This window comes from Archocentrus centrarchus, chromosome 20 (assembly GCF_007364275.1).
Source record: "Archocentrus centrarchus isolate MPI-CPG fArcCen1 chromosome 20, fArcCen1, whole genome shotgun sequence".
Taxonomy (NCBI): domain Eukaryota; kingdom Metazoa; phylum Chordata; class Actinopteri; order Cichliformes; family Cichlidae; genus Archocentrus; species Archocentrus centrarchus.
The window spans coordinates 31,281,743-31,298,681 of record NC_044365.1 but is presented as its reverse complement, the minus strand read 5'-3'; the positions used below and the strand labels follow the sequence as shown (position 1 = coordinate 31,298,681).

The 16,939-nt window shown below is 44.2% G+C and overlaps 1 protein-coding gene across 2 annotated transcripts; it reads right to left on the bottom strand.

Annotated features, from left to right (window-relative positions):
* Positions 1-3,092: 3,092 nt before the first annotated feature.
* On the bottom strand, positions 3,093-16,428 carry rec8b (REC8 meiotic recombination protein b). Of its 2 annotated transcripts, none has more exons than XM_030756051.1 (18): positions 16,258-16,428; positions 16,084-16,152; positions 15,577-15,719; positions 14,487-14,562; positions 13,975-14,092; positions 12,000-12,063; positions 11,841-11,908; positions 11,140-11,221; positions 9,611-9,671; positions 9,224-9,416; positions 8,785-8,919; positions 8,250-8,325; positions 7,641-7,825; positions 7,412-7,451; positions 7,237-7,312; positions 7,043-7,144; positions 3,742-3,848; positions 3,093-3,610 (listed from the first exon to the last, which is right to left on the bottom strand). In XM_030756051.1, the coding sequence occupies exons 1-18, from the start codon at positions 16,311-16,313 to the stop codon at positions 3,537-3,539; spliced, it is 1,725 nt and encodes a 574-aa protein (XP_030611911.1). In that variant the 5' UTR covers positions 16,314-16,428; the 3' UTR covers positions 3,093-3,536. The 2 variants fall into 2 exon arrangements, with proteins under 2 accessions (XP_030611911.1, XP_030611912.1); XM_030756052.1 differs by having other exon boundaries at positions 9,611-9,668.
* Between the last annotated feature and the right edge of the window lie 511 nt (positions 16,429-16,939).

Below are 16,939 nucleotides of genomic sequence, written 5' to 3'. Positions count from 1 at the left end.
GCTGAGTTATGAAAGTACTTACTTTACTCCTAGTACACTGCTAATGCTCAGCAAGCTAACCTGTGACCAGCTTTCACCCTTTGGTGCTACTTTTTTAGTGGGGGGGGAAATATCGTACAACACAGAGTTAATGAGGAGAGAAGCTTTTTACAGATGCTACAACAGTTCAACAATGTAACTCTGACAAGTTATGCAGTTAATGTCAGTGCAGGTGTACAAAGTAGCACTTTGACAGCACTAAATAAAAGCAGTCTTGTGTCATAATGAGCGTTCATGTTAGCCTCTTATTTAAATAAACGAAGGGAACACGTGGAGCGTGTTGGTTCCCCTTCAGTTGCACTCAGTTTTATGTGAGGGAGACCCCCTTGTTGCTCCTCAGATCTCCTGCTGTCCTCGAGCCCAGCTGCTGGTTTTCCAAGTCCAGTGCCATAGTCATCTGCACAGGTGTCAGTGCGTTTTCCCCTGATGCAGGCAGACACACAAACACACAGGTTTTTTTTTTTACCTCACACTCACGTTTGAGACAAATTCCACACATCGTCAAAGGCTCCGACCGTGTGCACACAGCAGGGTCTGCTTCACGCTGCAAGCCTTTTCTCCACAGCTGTGTTTAATTCTGCTAAAAGGGTAAATGAATAAATGTGTAATTTTGACAAGTGAACCAGATTCCTCACAGTGATGAAGAATGAGGTTTAATTTGGGCGCTGACGTAATGTTTGGTCTGATCTAATGTCATTGCCTCAGGCTGTGGCACGCCACTGTGATCCACACGGGCTCGACAAGTCACCCGTTATCTGAGAGGACGCCGCGCACTGAAGCCGGGCTCAGTGACTTTTTTTGGGCATGGTAATGCAGATGTGAGCTAGCAGTGACACAGAGCCAATGAAAATCAGAAACCCTGAGCTGACTTTAACAGCAGCAGAAGCGTCATTAAGAGCATCACAGATTTAAGCTGCTCGCAGACCTGTGCACGCCTGCTTCCAGGGCAGAATGTCCATTCCGGTGCGGCAGAAGGAGCGGTCAGTGTGGGCCTCGGTGCTGTACAGGACCTCCTGGAGCTGCTTGTCCCCAGGCTTCTGGGCTTTCACTCGCACCTGAAGGACAAAACAGAAAAGGTATCATTTTACTTGATTTGCAGATTCTGGTCACATCCGTGCAGTTAATCTCACAGCCGTACCTCTAAGATGGTGACCTCCTTCTCCTTCAGCTTCCCTGCTTTGTTCTTCACCTGAGTCTTCTTGGTGTCAACCCACACCACCCTCTCCTTCACCTCTGACCTGGACATACCAATACATATTCAATAAATATTCTTTAGATTGCTTCTTAATAAATAAAAAAAAAAAAAATCCCTCACATGGAACAAAACTCACTCTTGGATTCCCAGATCAGCCAGTGTGGTGTCCAGGAAAGGAAAGGGCTGGTTTGCCGGGTCAGGCTGTACCTCGATGGGCAGTGTCACCGACATGGGAATGTCCCGCTCCACTTCAACACGCACCATCATGCTGCGGGACCCTGGGAGCTTTTTGCCTGCTGGCTCGTCCGTCTCTCCGTCAGGATGCTCCACAGTCACCTCTTCCTCCTCCAGCAAATGTTTAGTCTCGCCTGCTGCCAGCCTGACTCACTGATCTGTATCTCAGGAGGCAGTGGGTTTCTACCCTCTCCCCCTGTGATCCTGTGCGTTATCTCTAAGACTCGCTATCTGCACCTTTTTTTTCTCCAGCACTTCTTTATTGTTAGAGATGCTGCTTGCTGTGCTCTTCTCTGGGGCACTGCTGATTCAGAGCTCTGCTTCTTCTGATGGTAAACGCTTCTGGAAAGGCTGAATGTGAGTCTCTCTGATTCATACAGACTTGTGCTCTGCCCTGCAGGCTGATATATGCAGCCAGTGTGAATGTGTGTAATGTGTCACTCAGATGTTAGGTTCATTAGACTGTCACAGGGGTGATGGACGGATGGTGGTGGCTGTAGGGCCGGGTGTCTGACCGGGCCATCTCCTACCTTCAGATCAGGCAGTATGTGACCTCACCCACATGTAGCCTGTTAAATATTTGATGTTTTTAAATTCTTGGTACTTAAAGGTTAAATTAGTAAATTTGGTGAAAGAAGGGGAGGCGGGGGGGTACAGGGTCACTTCAGGTTCAATGTCGACAGCAGATTTATGACCGGCTGATGAGATAATCCATTCCACCATATCCAGTCCTGCACTCATCGTTAGTCCTCTGTCTCATTTCTCTGACAGCTGAGGTGAGCAGGAGCTCGATACTCGAACCTTCACATCACAGCGTCACATTTTCAGCTTTAAAAAGAAACAAGAGCATTCGAAGTTTGAAGGCTGCTGCCTGAGGACACAAACACAGGACACGTGCAGCACCACAGCGGGCGGTGTGTGTGTGTGTCCTGTGCAGTTATGTTCAGCTTGTCACATTCCACCGGCCGCCACAACAGATCCTCTCACACAGATAGCAGCTTTACATCAGCGCTGCAGGAAGGGGAGCAGGTGATGTAGACACTCAGGAATGCGTTGAACTAAATGGAGAAAAACTATGTGTATATTTGTATATATAAATAATACAGCCTTCCCAGCATGGTGCTGTTTGTAAGCAGCACAAGGTCACACTAACCTTGCTGCAGTGGAGGCAGCTACACGGGGACTATTAAGCTCCTTCTGAGCAAACAGTCTACTGTAAGAGATGGAGAGGACACGTGCTGGCACAGTGTCACCACCTGAATGCGTATCAACAATGTTCCCATTCCAGGGTGCTGACGTGAACGAGGATTTCTGCCCTGACGGCAGCGCTGACCTCAGCTCGGGCTTCTTGGTCACATCGAGGTATTTAACAAGCAAACACTGAGACTGTTATTGAGCCGTGAGGTCACAGAGGAGTTTTTCTGCCAGCGCGGCAACATCTGGTCCTGTGGCAGGCAGGAGATAAACACACTGACATTTCACATTTCATTAATTTCTAGATGCAGCACCTTTCTACACCATATGCAGAGCATCAGGGAGAAACGGGGATTTGTGGGATGCTGTTTTTCTCAGTTGCTAAGTCATATTATGACAAAGAATATTTCTAGTTTCATAAAATGCATTTTATTAAAGATTTAAAAATATTTAAAAGAATAAAAGTTCATACTGCAGATACAAACTGTATAAAAAGTGGAGTTAAAAATGATTTAAAAGGATAAAAATCCACAGAAAATAGAAACTATAATAACACAACTCAGGCCAAACCCGACACTTTGTATCCTTAAAATAAAACCATGTAAACAAATCTGAACCAGATGAACAGCAACAACATTTTTAAAATATTCTTAAAAATACTGAGTACAATTTTGTTTAAGTACACTTCAATGTTTAACTCTGGATTTTTTTTTAATGCATAAAAACTCGAAACGCCGATTAAAAAAAAGACCATTTTCTATTCCTATTAATAAAAGGTAACAGATTATTATCCTCATATGGTGTGAATAAAAACAGGATGTGTTCAGATTAGCTGAAGCTCCACTGGGTTTTAGTTTGATGCTGTGGGAAGTGTTCAGGCGGGGCTTATGGTGATGCAGCTGTAGGGTTCAGCCTGATGTACCGTCACCTGTCCTGCAGACAGGAGCTCTGGGGAAAGGAGGCATCACAAGAGCCTGTGTTAGTGTACAGTGCAGGGAAACTGATGGAAGGCTGGAATTACATGTCAATGCACCTGATTCTTCAAGTCTGAATAAAATCAATTTGTGCCTTTTGTTTACCCAGCAGTTTGTAGAACGTATCAGACGCAGTGGAGCGATTGGCCTCTGGGGGCAGCAAAGAGTCAAAGGTGACTTCACTGAACCTCTGCAGGCTGGAGGTGATCCAGCTGGAAAAGAAAAGCAGTGTAAGTGCACGTGATATGGATATAGTGGGAAGGAGGCTTCCAGGATTATTGTTTTGTTTCATAAGTCATAGTGTGAGGTTTATTTTCATGCTGATAAGTTCTAAAATTGAACTTTTTTTCAAGACTTTTACTGATCCTGGAACACGAAGCTGGTGAATTCACACTGTACCCCCTAAAACCTTCGCTAAGAAAGCACGAATACGGCTGCAAATGCTGCTCCTGTTCACACAACAACACAAGAGAATCCAGCCAAAATGTCCCATTACAGCCATGTTAGCTTCAGAGCTTCAGTCAGACAGTGGCTTTATCATCAGTACACTGAGCACTGCAGTGCTGTCACATTAAAATGTTTCAGATCATCAACAAAATTCAAGCAAATGCGGATTTTAATGAATGATTTTGTTTATTAGGGGGGGGGGGGGGGGGGGGGGGGCTGTGTGAGAAACTGTCTGCAGTTTAAAATCATGAGTTAACTGTCATTAATCACATGTTTGGACAGCTGATTACTGCCAGACCTGCTGAGTTAAGAAATCAGGTATAAAGAAGCAGTCTGATGAAGTGAAGTAGCACATCGTGCCACGATCCAAAGAAACAGGTGAGACACAAAGTGACTGATGTCGGTCTGTAAAGGGTCACAAAGACATTTCTCATCTCAACAACTCATCCAGGAGCTCCCAAAGAACCCAGAACAACATCTCAGGAGCTGCAGGCCTCACGTGCCTCCGTTAGGCTCAGTGTTCATGATTCAACACTAAGACGGAGACTGCGCACAAGAACACAAAGACTTGTGTCACATTGGGCAGAAAACATCCTGATGATCTCTCAGACTTTTGGGAAAATATTCTGTGGACTGACGAGACAAAAAGGTTTTTTTAGAAGGTTTGAGTCCTTTTAGAGCTGCATAAAACTAACACAGCGTTTCATAAAGAGAACATCAAACCCACAGTCAAATATGGTGGTGGTAGAGTGATGGTGTGGGGCTGCTTTGCTGCTCATGAATTCTGCTTTCTACCACAAAACCCTGAAGGAGAAGGTCCGGCCATCAGCTCAAACATCTTCTGGTTATACAGCAAGACGACGGTCCAAAACAGAGCAGCAGCTCCACCTCTGAATGGCTCAAAAACCAAAATGAAGGTTTTGGACTGGCCAAGTCTGAAGTCCGGGTCTTTGGCATGACGTTAAACAGGCCGTTCATGCTCAAAACCCACCAATTAAAACAATTCTGCAAAGAAGAGCGGGTCGAAATTCCTCCACAGCGATGTGAAAGACTCACTGCCAGTTAGTGCAAACAGCAAACAGCAGTTCCTGCTGCCAACGGTGGGTTCTCAACGTGGGTTCAACGAAGGGTTCTCGAGTTACTGCGCAGACCCTTCGATGGACGCTTTGGTTACCTTTGTCTAACATCAAAATTAATTTGATGATCTGAAACATGCAAGTGTTGCAAATATGCAAAAAAACTAAGAAATCAGGATGGGCTCAGATACTTTGTCACAGCACTGTATTTGACATCTACACAAATTCTGAGTCAGTGCAGCAGTCCCAGTGTCTCAGCCTCACAGAGAGGGACGTGCGTCAGTCTCAGCCCTCTCTGTGCAGACGTCCAACAACTCAGAAAGCGGGTCGACCTGCTCTGCTGGAGGCAACAAGTGTATGTGCAACCACAAATGTCGCCATATAGATGCAAACTGTGATTAACACAGGTTGACTGTCTCATGCATGAACTGAATAAAAATGAGAATTTTGCAGGATATGGACCAGATGTACAAATCAGCCCATCGGGGAGACTCTCAGTATGTAAATGACAGCTCAGTACAAGAAAAACCTCCCTGAAAACACATTTCTGACAACACTGAGACAGAGACTGAGACCAACACTGTCACACACAGTAAATAAGGATGTGAAAATGCCTCAAAGTGCTGCTGTTTATCAGCACATCTAATCAAGATTACGAGCATTTAAGTGCTGAGTTTTATCAGTATCTACCCATCAATTCAGACCTGCGCTGTGTTTCTCTTCATGCAATTCAACTAACACAGCTGGAATCCTGAATAAGGAGACGGTGGCCTCGTTTTCAAAGTGTAGCCACTAATGATTCACCTTTAAAAGTCTGCCACGGCCTGCCTTCACATACAAAGAGCGCAGTAACATGCCGTGCCACAAAACACTAATCACCTCGGGGTGATTCAGGCAACAGGGCCGAGTCTGAAGTCTTCAGATCTCAACACGAGGGAATATTAGAGCAATAAAGTGCAAGTGGAGGCTGGGCGGCATGAATACAGAGCCTGCACTTCAAACTCAGGAGTCAGAAAGAATTCAAATGTCAAAGAAACCTTCTCAGTGGGATCTTCTAGCATCCTCGATCTTCCATGTTTATCAGAGTGTGAATATCTGGCCCAGTTCAAACAGTATATCAGCCGTATTTAAGTGTTGCACCATATGTGCCAAACGCCTTTAATTGAGACTGTGTGTCTAACTAAACATGTGGGCACACCTTCAAGCTAACAAGCTAGCTAACACAGAGAGGCAAAGCAGAAGCAGAGAGTGGACAAAGTCACGAGAATTAAGAAGCTGAAAAATTTACCAAGAGTAAAGAGAGGCGTGAGTATCTCACCAGGAGATGATCTCTGTTCTGAAGGATGATCATTTCTGTTAAATACTGAATCCACAAAGAAAGCCTCTGAGCTGAGGAGAGGCTTGCAGCTACAGCAAAATAAGTCCCTTTGAGCAGAGTCTCAAAGCGATGCCAAGGAGGCCATTTACTCTCTTATTTCCCCCCAAACAGCCAGTGAAATGTTAAGGAAACAAGCGCTATGATACTGCAGGGAGAAACAAAACGAATCATCACTTTGCTTTGACTGATTTTGTTTAATCAAATGCCTCGTGTTGCCAGGAGTCGTCACATTGAGGCTGATGAGCAGGCTGTTAGGTTGGCTGTGTGGCAGCCATGATGACAGCGTGTACTCCTGCTTGACTGATTGTAGCGACGTCCTGTTTGTTGTCTGGTTCCAGCTTCACGTGGACCAGAAAAGTAAAGAGAAGTCTCTGATTAGATTAAAAAGCTGTCGAGGTCTGGCCCCTGGTGTAACGCTCATTTCTCAGTGTGGCCTTCAGTGCAGCTCAGTTTGACACACCTGTGTGTGTGTGTGCGAGTGTGTGTGTCTTGCAGTACAGAGCACCTCGGCATGTCCCTGCTGTCTGCGTCAGTCTGAGCCTCGGGCATCTCAATCCTTTCTTCTGCTATGGGCTCCATTGGTAGTTGGACTTCTTCTGGCACAGACCTACACACACACACACACACACACACACACACACACAGTGATCTGTTTCTTATGCACCTAGCTGTCCATCTTTCTATCTGTCTGAGACTTACCATCTGCTGATGGGAGTGATGACATCACTGACTGATTTATCTTCTCTGGACACGTCCAGCATCACATCTGACACAGCTGGTTACACACACAAACACACAGTGAACAGCTTTGTGCTGCCAAAATATAATCTGAAAAGTAATGTGTGTGTGTGGGAAAGAGAGAAGCTCTTCTCACATGAAGCCTCTGCGGTTTGCAGTCTGGACTCAGTGGTTATCTGTGAGAGAGAGAATCGTGAAACAGAAATGAGGTTTATAATCTGGCAGGCTACCACTGCAGGCCAGGCTGATACCAGATAAGCCTCATTATTACAGGCGTGTTTTCACAAACACCCTCTCAGAGTGGAGTTTGGTAAGATTACCACCACTTTACATCAATAATTACATGTACTTTTACACAGACCCACCTCCTTCATGGATGAGTGCCTTCGCTTCTTCTCTGTCCTCATTATTTCTCTCTCTTGCACTGACTCTGATCTCCCCTCCTCTTCCTCCCCCTCTTCCACCTCCCCTTTCGCTTTTTCTTCTCTGGGCAGGATGGCGAGTGAGGCCTGCTGTTTCCATAGTGTCTGGAGGTCAGCGTGAAGGAGGGCTGTAGATGGGGTATAAGGCAGAAGGCAGGTTTTCATGCTGGCAGGTTATGGTATTATTTCTTCACTATACCAACAGTGCATATAGTGCTAAGCCCTATACGCTGCTATGAAGCGGTGACATCAGTACTAGCAAACATTGTCAGAGGCCCGGTGAGGTTGATGTTGATTGGAAAGTCTGCACAATGTTTATGCAACAAAGCGAGAAGTTGCCGCACTTCTCTCTGACTGTGTGTCAACTTTGTGTTTATTAGGCTTCCTAACTGAGAGGTTCACACATCTTCTGTTCAGTTTTATAAAATATCAGTAGTTGAAGTGATTCACAAGGAATTTTATACTGTTCACATCCTCCTGTGTTTTCATTCATGAAAGGTTTAGAAATTTCTGTTCAGTCAATAGTGTAACAGTGCAGCTCCTGGTACTGACATCCACAGGGGGCGCTGAAGAGCTGAGCGGGCGTAGCATGCTTGGTCAGTGACAGGGAGTCCAGCAGCACCTCTGACTGAGAGAAAAAAACAAGATTTTAGGGTTGTGGTGCAGCGATGGAGGAGGGAGAAGAGGAGGAAGCCAATCACGGGAAGGGAGGAAAAAAGCAACAAAGGAAGGCAATGAAATCAATGAGCATGATTGCAGTGGGCTCAGAGAAGGAAAAGAAGTGGAGAGCTGGAGTTTAATTAACAGACACCCTGGTGAACAAACACTTTGATGGTGAGACTTTGACTGCACAACAGCAGAGACTGGAAATCCAATCGGTCAGTCAGCCGCTGATGCCCGTGATACAGTGAATACAGCTGCGGCTGAGCGGACAAGAAGCTGTTAAATGTGCACGTGTGCTTCAGCAGCTATGCGGCTCTGATAAAACTACATGTGTCATTTAATATCTGAAAATTTTAATTACACTGAATTAATTCAGATAAATCTTTAAATGCTGCTGCTAAGTGACGTCATCTCAGGCTACTACCAGGCTGCGTGTCTCGATCCTCGGGTTCCCGATCTGCTCCTCCATTGCTCTCTCGGATATCTGGACCTGAGGGTCTGCGAAGACCAGCTGACGCCGGCGTCTTCCACCACGTTTCCTCAGAGGAGGAACGACCGCCTGATGGCAGAGTAGCAAACATAACTTTGACAGTCCAGGGCGCACACAGTGGAAAACATGCAGCTCTGTGCTCAAACACCCACACATGCTTTCTATTATTTGCTTCTAAAACAAAACTAGCTGCCCGTGAGTCACTGTCACCACAGTGTGTCCTACACAATCATCATTTGACAGCCTAAAACAAAAAGGTGGATTTAATGTCTTCTTTTCTGTCAACAAAATCAACGCCTCACACAAACGCTGACATGCTTTCATCTATTCACAAAACAAAACTAGCGACCAGTCCGCACGCTCCTCATCTCACCTCTTCACGGGGACTTCCTCCTGTTCCGTCTCCCCCTTTCCCAGATGCCCCAGAGGGTGGAGTTGGCATGGCAACTTGTACAGGGGTCATCTCTAGGGCAATGGTTGCCAAAGGAACCGCCACAGGCTGACCCGACTCCTCGTCCAGCAGCCACACATCGTCCTGGTCTGCCCCCAACGCCGTCTCCTTCAGCCTGGAAACAATTACACACATGCTTCCAGCACAACACTGAAAATGCTCATGAGGCAACACCGCCATCACACCTTTGAGACAGGTGTACTGACTGAACGGTGATGAAATATTCTTGTAATTCTAGAGCACATTGTCTGTAACAGCCAGCAGAAAGCCAAACAGTGTTAGTCGGGTTTGTTACTAGCCAAGACTCACTGGTGAGCAGAAGACATGGCTCCGTCCCCGCTCCTCTCCTCTGTCTGCTCCTCTGCATCTGCTTAACACGTGTTGCACACAACGCTCAGAGACACAGGACAAAAACAAGCTAATGCTTAGTAAATGCAGTTTTCCCCAAATGACCCTGAAAAAAGCTCACTGATGAGTCAGAGGAGCTCGTTCTTCTTTCTATTCTCTCGCTCAAGTTTTAACCTCCTGAGACCCCGCGTCCACATATGAGGACATTACATTTTGGCTTTGCTGCACCTTAGACTTCATTGTGCTCAACAGTATTTTATACTTTTAAGTCATGTTGTTTTTGTTGTGTTATGCTATAAAATAGTGTCCACATCTGAGGACATCTTTTTTTCTCACAAAAGTATGTAACAACCATGTGACAAAATACAACTTCCTGTTCAAAGAGGAAGCTTAGTTTATATACATATCAGGTCCATCTGATCACAAATATCTAGGAGAAGGTAAAAATGCATCGCAAACAGGAGCTCGGGTCTCAGGAGGTTAATGCAGAAAATCAATCATTTTATTTCAGGCACCTTTCAAAACACTCAAGGTCCCCTTACACAGAAGAGTTAAATAAAATAAACCCATAAAACAAGTTTGCAATGTTTAAAATCACTACGAACAGAGAATTCATGTGACAGGAGGGAGACCGTCAGAGTGAGGAAGCCAGTTTACAGAGGAGACAGAGTCAGTGTTATGGACCTCTGGTGGGAGGGAGAGGTGAGGAGCAGAGCAACTGAACTAAAGGCTCTGGACCCCCACGGTAGTCCAAAGGTGGGAGTACGAATGGGTGTGTTGGCATGCAGCAGTTCAGAGAGGTACTGCAGGGCAAGGCTATAGATCACCTTAAAGGTGAGGAGCACAATCTTGAAATCAATATCTTTAACCAGAAGCCAGCGGAGCTGCCAAAGGACGTGTGTGAGGTCTGTTGATGCTCAGCTGTTGTCCTGTCTGTTTGCTAAGACTAGTACACAGTTGTATAATCTTCCATAATCTTTGTTCAAGCAGAAGCTAAACCTCTAAACTTCTGGCTCTCTGCTCTCCAATCAAACGGAACCAGAAAATAAATGTTTTCTTTCTGGTAGCAGGAGCACTCAAACAGGGTCAGAAGTCTCTTTTTCCAATTACAGCAGCGGCGCAAAGGATTTGACCCGGGTGATGGGGGCAGACGCAGTACAACAGGCTTTCTCCCGGCTCAGAATGGGTCTTGTTGTAGGTGACTACATGCTTACAGTAAAGGAAATGAGTTCAGGGTTTGGCATTTTCCCGTTATTTTAAGGCTTAGATAAACAAAAACATCTTTTAGGCTTGAAATGAACCAAACTAGCCATAAAAACACAGGTGACCTTTCTTTGACTCTGCCTAAAACCTCTTAGAAAGAGTGCAGAAAAACATCCTGGACAAGAGAGGAACACGTGGTGGTGGAGGTACAATGTGACGTCAGGCTAAACAGATAAAATCCTATTACGTGTGTGCAGTGCTTATCAGTGTGTACGACAGAAACACACCTTTAGCGAAGTGGTCTGCTTGGTCCATCAGCAAGTCAATCTCTCTGACTGTGGCTTCAGGAAGGTCAGGCCCCTCAAAATACTGACAGAAATATTTGAAAGATTGAACAGATGAAAACTGCGAGGAAAGTGATTAAAAACCCCCAAAGAAGTAAACATGCAGCAGCGAAGCAGCCGGGCACAGATATCACCGTGTTTCTGTCTGCACGGCAACACGAAGCTCACGGGACGTGAGCATAAGTCAGATCTTATCAAGCCAGAATGGACATCATCAACTGATGCAGTTCAGGAGGACCATTAGCAGTCCCTGAGTGACAGAATGAGGAGGCTAACAGTGCGCGTGCAGGTACTGCTCGACTTGCAGCAGAGAAACGCACAACTCTGGTTTCCTTTAAGCACCTGCCACCGAGGACATTATGTCACTGCTGTCATGTTTGTCCACATTCCCGCACACCCTGCTCACTTCACATTATAAATGGTGAATAGTTTGAACACTTCAAATAATATCTGATCTCGCTGACGCTGCTCGCTCGTCACAAAGCAAACAGGAAGCAGGCTTCTAATCTGTGACAAAGATGTTAACCAGAGATGCTGTGGGCACACGGTCCACATCCCGGCTCTGTGATTCACCAGGACGCCCGCTGTATCTAAAAATGATGACCGGGGTGTTTCTTGTCCCCGCACTCTGACAGAGAGTTTACCTCAGCAGTGGTGATGGTGAAGAGCTCCTTCTCAGTTAGAGTGATGGCAGCTGGAGGTGACCTGAAACCTGGTTAAGAGCACAAGAAGGATGTGTGAGTAAGCTGAGGTTCAAATGGGGTGCAGCTCCAGCTTCTTAGATGTTAAAATGTCCATCTCACCGTCTTTGTCTTGTGTGGTGTGGGGACTGGGCACCAGGGAGCGCTGTTCAATCATAGACCCTGTCTGGAAATGCAAATTACAAACATGTAACAAACAGGACTGATTCCTGCACAGGCTCTCACTTAGAGAGCGCAGGGATCCTTTAAATTCAGCGTCTCTTATATTATTTGCCCCACATAACAGTGACTTATTCTACTCATTACAGATTATGAGGACAAAGTTCAAGCCCAAGCCTGCCAGATTTACAACACCCACACTGAGCGAGTTAGCCACTGTGATTTAACTGACTCGACTATGCAGGATTGTAAGGAGGGAGAAATAAAGTGTAAAACTTCCAGATAAGATGGGATGTAAATAAAAGCAGAATGCAGTGATCTGCAAATCTTAAACAGCAAAATTTTATTCACAATAAAAAAAATAATCAAATGTTTATAAATAAAAAAAAAAAAAAAAGATCATTTTGAATTTGACTGCAGCAACACATCCCAAAAAAGTTGGGACAGAGCCATGTTTACCGCAGCATCCCTTCTTCTTTTAACTACAGTCTGTAATTGTGTGGGCGCTGAGGAGAGCAGCTGCTGGACTTTGGGCAGAGCAATGCTGTCCCGTTCTTGTCTGATAGAGGATTCTGGCTGCTCAGCAGTCTTGGGTCACTTCATGATGAGCCAAATATTTTCAGCTGGACTACATGTAGGTCAGTTCAGACTCTTCTTCTTCTCGTTTATCTCACTCGCTTTGGTCCGGAGACGATGGCAGGATTTCTGAATCGTGTTCACATACAGCTTCTTCTTTGTATGATACAGCTTTCAGCTGCATCTGTGGATGGCGCGGTGAACTGTGGACACATACGGTGATTTCTGGACGGGTTCCTGAGTCCGTGCAGTGAGTTCTATGAATCATGCCAGTTTCTACTGCAGGTGATGCCTGAGGAAGATCACGGCCATCTCATACTGACTTTTGGCCTTGTTCCTGCACACTGACTCAGACTCTTTACTGTAGATGATGAGCTTGTCAAAGTCTTCACAATTTTAAATCGAGGAACATTATTCTGAAATTGTTCCACAATTTGTCGACTGAGTTCTTTGCAGATTGGTGAACCTCTGCCCATCTTTACTTCTGAGAAACTCTGCCTCTCTAAGATGCTCTTATTGTACCAGTCCTGTTGCTGACCTGTGGCCTGTTAACCTCATTAGTTGCAAAATGTTCCTGTTTCTTTTTAGTGGCCCTTACTTTTCCAGCCTTTTGGTGCCCCATCCCAATTTGACGTGTTGCTGCCATCAAATTCAAATTGAGCTAATATTTCTCATTAAATAGTAAAATATCTAAATTTAAACATCTGATATGCATTCACTGTGAATAAAATACAGGTTTATGAATTTTGCAAATCATTGCATTCTGCTTCTATTAACATTTCTACACACCGTCTCAACTTCTTTGGACTTTGGACATGAAACCATAAAACAATGACTCAAGCAAATGGTACATATGTAATTTCTGTTACTTCTGGTGTCAAGAAACTCGTGAGAAATAACACTTCAGTGGACATCAGAAGTTTATCGGTGTGTAAAGAGAAGAGCCAAATGTCACCAACAGTCTTACAGAAGAAGCTCATCTCTGAATTAAACTTGAAGTGAGAAAACAGAGACGGCAGTTTGTCTGAGACATTCACTTGTTTGGGGTGTTATACTGTATGTGTGAAATCCTGCAAAATACAACCGTTACAATTGATGGTAATTATTGTAACAGTAGCTGCTGCTGCTGACAAAAACTGTTCACCACGTCCATCCGGCCTGTTTGCAGAGCGAGCGAGCTATGGAGAGCACGGAGCTCGGGGATGGTGACTAGGACTGGCACCAAGTTTGACATTTTTTTCTGTGCTACATTGACATTGGACTGCGGCCCCTCTGTAGCTTACCTGACATATTTCAGAGGCATGCATATACAATATTGGTATATACTGGTGGCTGTGCGTACCTGCAGTAATTTATATGGGCTGGGGAGTAGATCAGACTCCATGACACCAAAGAAGGGATCCTGTGCTCCCTCTGCCTCCTCCATCATGTACAGGATCGTAGGCATGTCCAAGGCATTCCTACAGCATCACACACCAACGTTATTGCTCAGCATATTAAAACAATTCGCACCACTTCTAATCATATAAAATACGGCTGGAATAATATCACAGCAAATGAGAGCATACAGTACCACTGTTCCATAATGTAGCTTATTAAACATTAATGAAACTATTTAAATGAAAGCAGCTCAATTTGCCCACCCATTTAAATGCTACATTCTCCTTTTTACAGTTTATTACTCCAAACAATCTGTTTGTCATCTCATAAATATTCACCCAGAAGCCTGTGAGCTCAGACTTTTCCAAACACCTAAAACCTCCTGACAGTTCTCCTATTTTTTTTTTCCAGATGCCCCAAGAGACAAAACTTTGTTCCCCTGTGGATTATAACGTCGTGTCTGCACACACAGACCTGCCAGATTCAGCCATGTCTATAGGCATGCATCTTTTACTGCGCAGCAGGCGGTCTATGGTTTGTTGAGCCTCCTCTGGAAAAACAGAGCAATGATGCACATGAGTGTTACAGAAGCAGGAGAAGGGACATCACATGTAAATTAAAGGTGACAAATGTACTGAAGGTGACTGGAGGCTGAGATGTGAACGTGACTTCCTCACAGATAAAAAGTCCTGACACGATTTCTGTTATCCAGACAGCCCTGTGCAACCTGCAACCCATTCAGGATACACGCTACCGTCAACTATATAAGCGTGTAAAAAAAAACAAAAAAGGATGTCTGAACAAATAAAAATGAGCATGGAGGATGTTTATGTTCCATTTTACAATGATCATACCAAACATCACTAAGACATGCTTAATAATACCTCATAAACATCGTACCCACACACTTGGAGGTTTTATTCCACCGGTGGGTGAAATTAAATGCCACTGCAGACCGTGGCTGCTTTCTTGGCTTCTCCTCCTGCATTACGTTTCTCTGTTTTCATCAACCACGACCACAGCATGATTGTGAATCTGTCGGATGCAATATCATTGTCAGGCTGCAATTTGAGACGTGATGAATCGAGACTGTTGTGCTGTGTTTGATGATGTTGCTTTCATCAGTTCCATATTGGCACCTAAATCAGACTTCTCAAGGGGGAGCCGGGGTGATAGCATTGTTTGGGTTTTACACCGAAACAGTTTTCATGAGACGGAGAGGAGCGACAAACACGATCCGTCTGTTGTGTTTTGCATGAAGTAAACAAACTGTCTTTTTCCCAGTTAACGTGCGTCATGAAAAATAATGAAGCTGCTCTGTTGTTGCTTCTGGTTGATTTGTTTTTTTTTGGCACTGAAAATCATTCTGCTACTCCTACATAATCAAGCTTCAGATTTGTTTTTACCCACGTTACTCATTCATCTCCCCAATTTCTGGTATATGCTTTTAAATTTGACAAGTGCCACAGTAACTCGAAGTGAATTTTCTATGGCATGATGAAGCTTGTAGCTTTGGATGTAAACAATGATCAGATCAGTTTCAGTTTATCTTCTTTCTGCTCACCCAGCAGGAAGCCACACTGCCTGTGGTAGACTACAACCACTCCATACTGCAGCTGGGAGGACAGGTAGAGAGAGAACCGAGGCCTGGGCAGGCTGGGCTGCGGTGGAGGAACCTGTGCGGTCACATAGTCCAAAATCTCCCCGCTGTAAACATTTAAGAAAGGAGGCAGAGAAATCTTGAATAAACGTGCAACAGAATGAATTCAAACAGATAGTATAACCCCTTTGGACGGTGGAGATGGTGTAGGAGATGTCAGAAAATGAATAACTGGTGACCGAAGGAGATAACTGCAGAAAAAAAAACTGTACTAGTATATACAGGTAGTTGTGAAGCAGAAACTGTTATCTCTTTAACATCAATAATCTAATGGCTCAAGGGAAAACACACATAAAATTATAAAATGTGAGATACTGATGATAGTTTTTACTGTAAAAATAAAACCCAACCTGTTCTTAACCTGTGCTAATGTACTTTAATCAATCTGCCTCGCATTCATTACATTCATACCAGGTCCGCTTCACATTGACTCTCAGGAGCTCTCTACGGGTCACCCTGATGCCTTTAGTTGCTGCTAACCTGAACAAAAAAACATTCACAAAATTTAGATTTAAATGTTAGCTAAGCAGCAGGCTGATGTGTATCCGTGTCCTTTAACTGTGGTTTAAATGCTGTAGGACTCACCAAATGGTGGAAAAACATCCAGAATGACGCTGGAGCACATTGGGGTAGTAAAACATTTTGTTTTGAATTTAAAGATAATGCAGGAACTTGAAGAATAAAGGATTAACTTTAGGAACTGAGCAAAATAAGTAAGTCTTCGCTGGTTAGAAATTCGCGCCTCTGTTTCCCGCCTCAAATCCCACTGCACCAATCAGCTTTCAGATCCCGGACAATGAACGTAAACAGCCATGATGCGTTCAGGTACTGAAATAAATATAAAGGAATCCGTTTGGTTGGGCTGACCTGTATAAAAGGAAAGCTAACATTATCCATACTGCATTAATCTGAGATATTTCTGCAGTAAAAAAGTTACTTTAAGTTACTTTAAAACTGATGATTAAGAGTGATAGCAGTACTCAAGTACTACATTAGTTACATTATTATATGATTTCACTGTTTTTGTGAGAATATGATTTTTGGTTTTGGCTCATTTTTTTCACAGCCATACCAATTAAAAACTCAAAATCCAACGCATTTAAATGGATTACTATTTAATGAATTCATATAAAATTTAAAAATGTGCATAGTTACTAAAGAGTGTATGGCACAGCAAATTAAAATAAAAAGCTCAACTTTGTTATGTTATTATCTTGATAATGATGCAATATCTTACATGAATAATGAAATATTCTCATACTTCTGA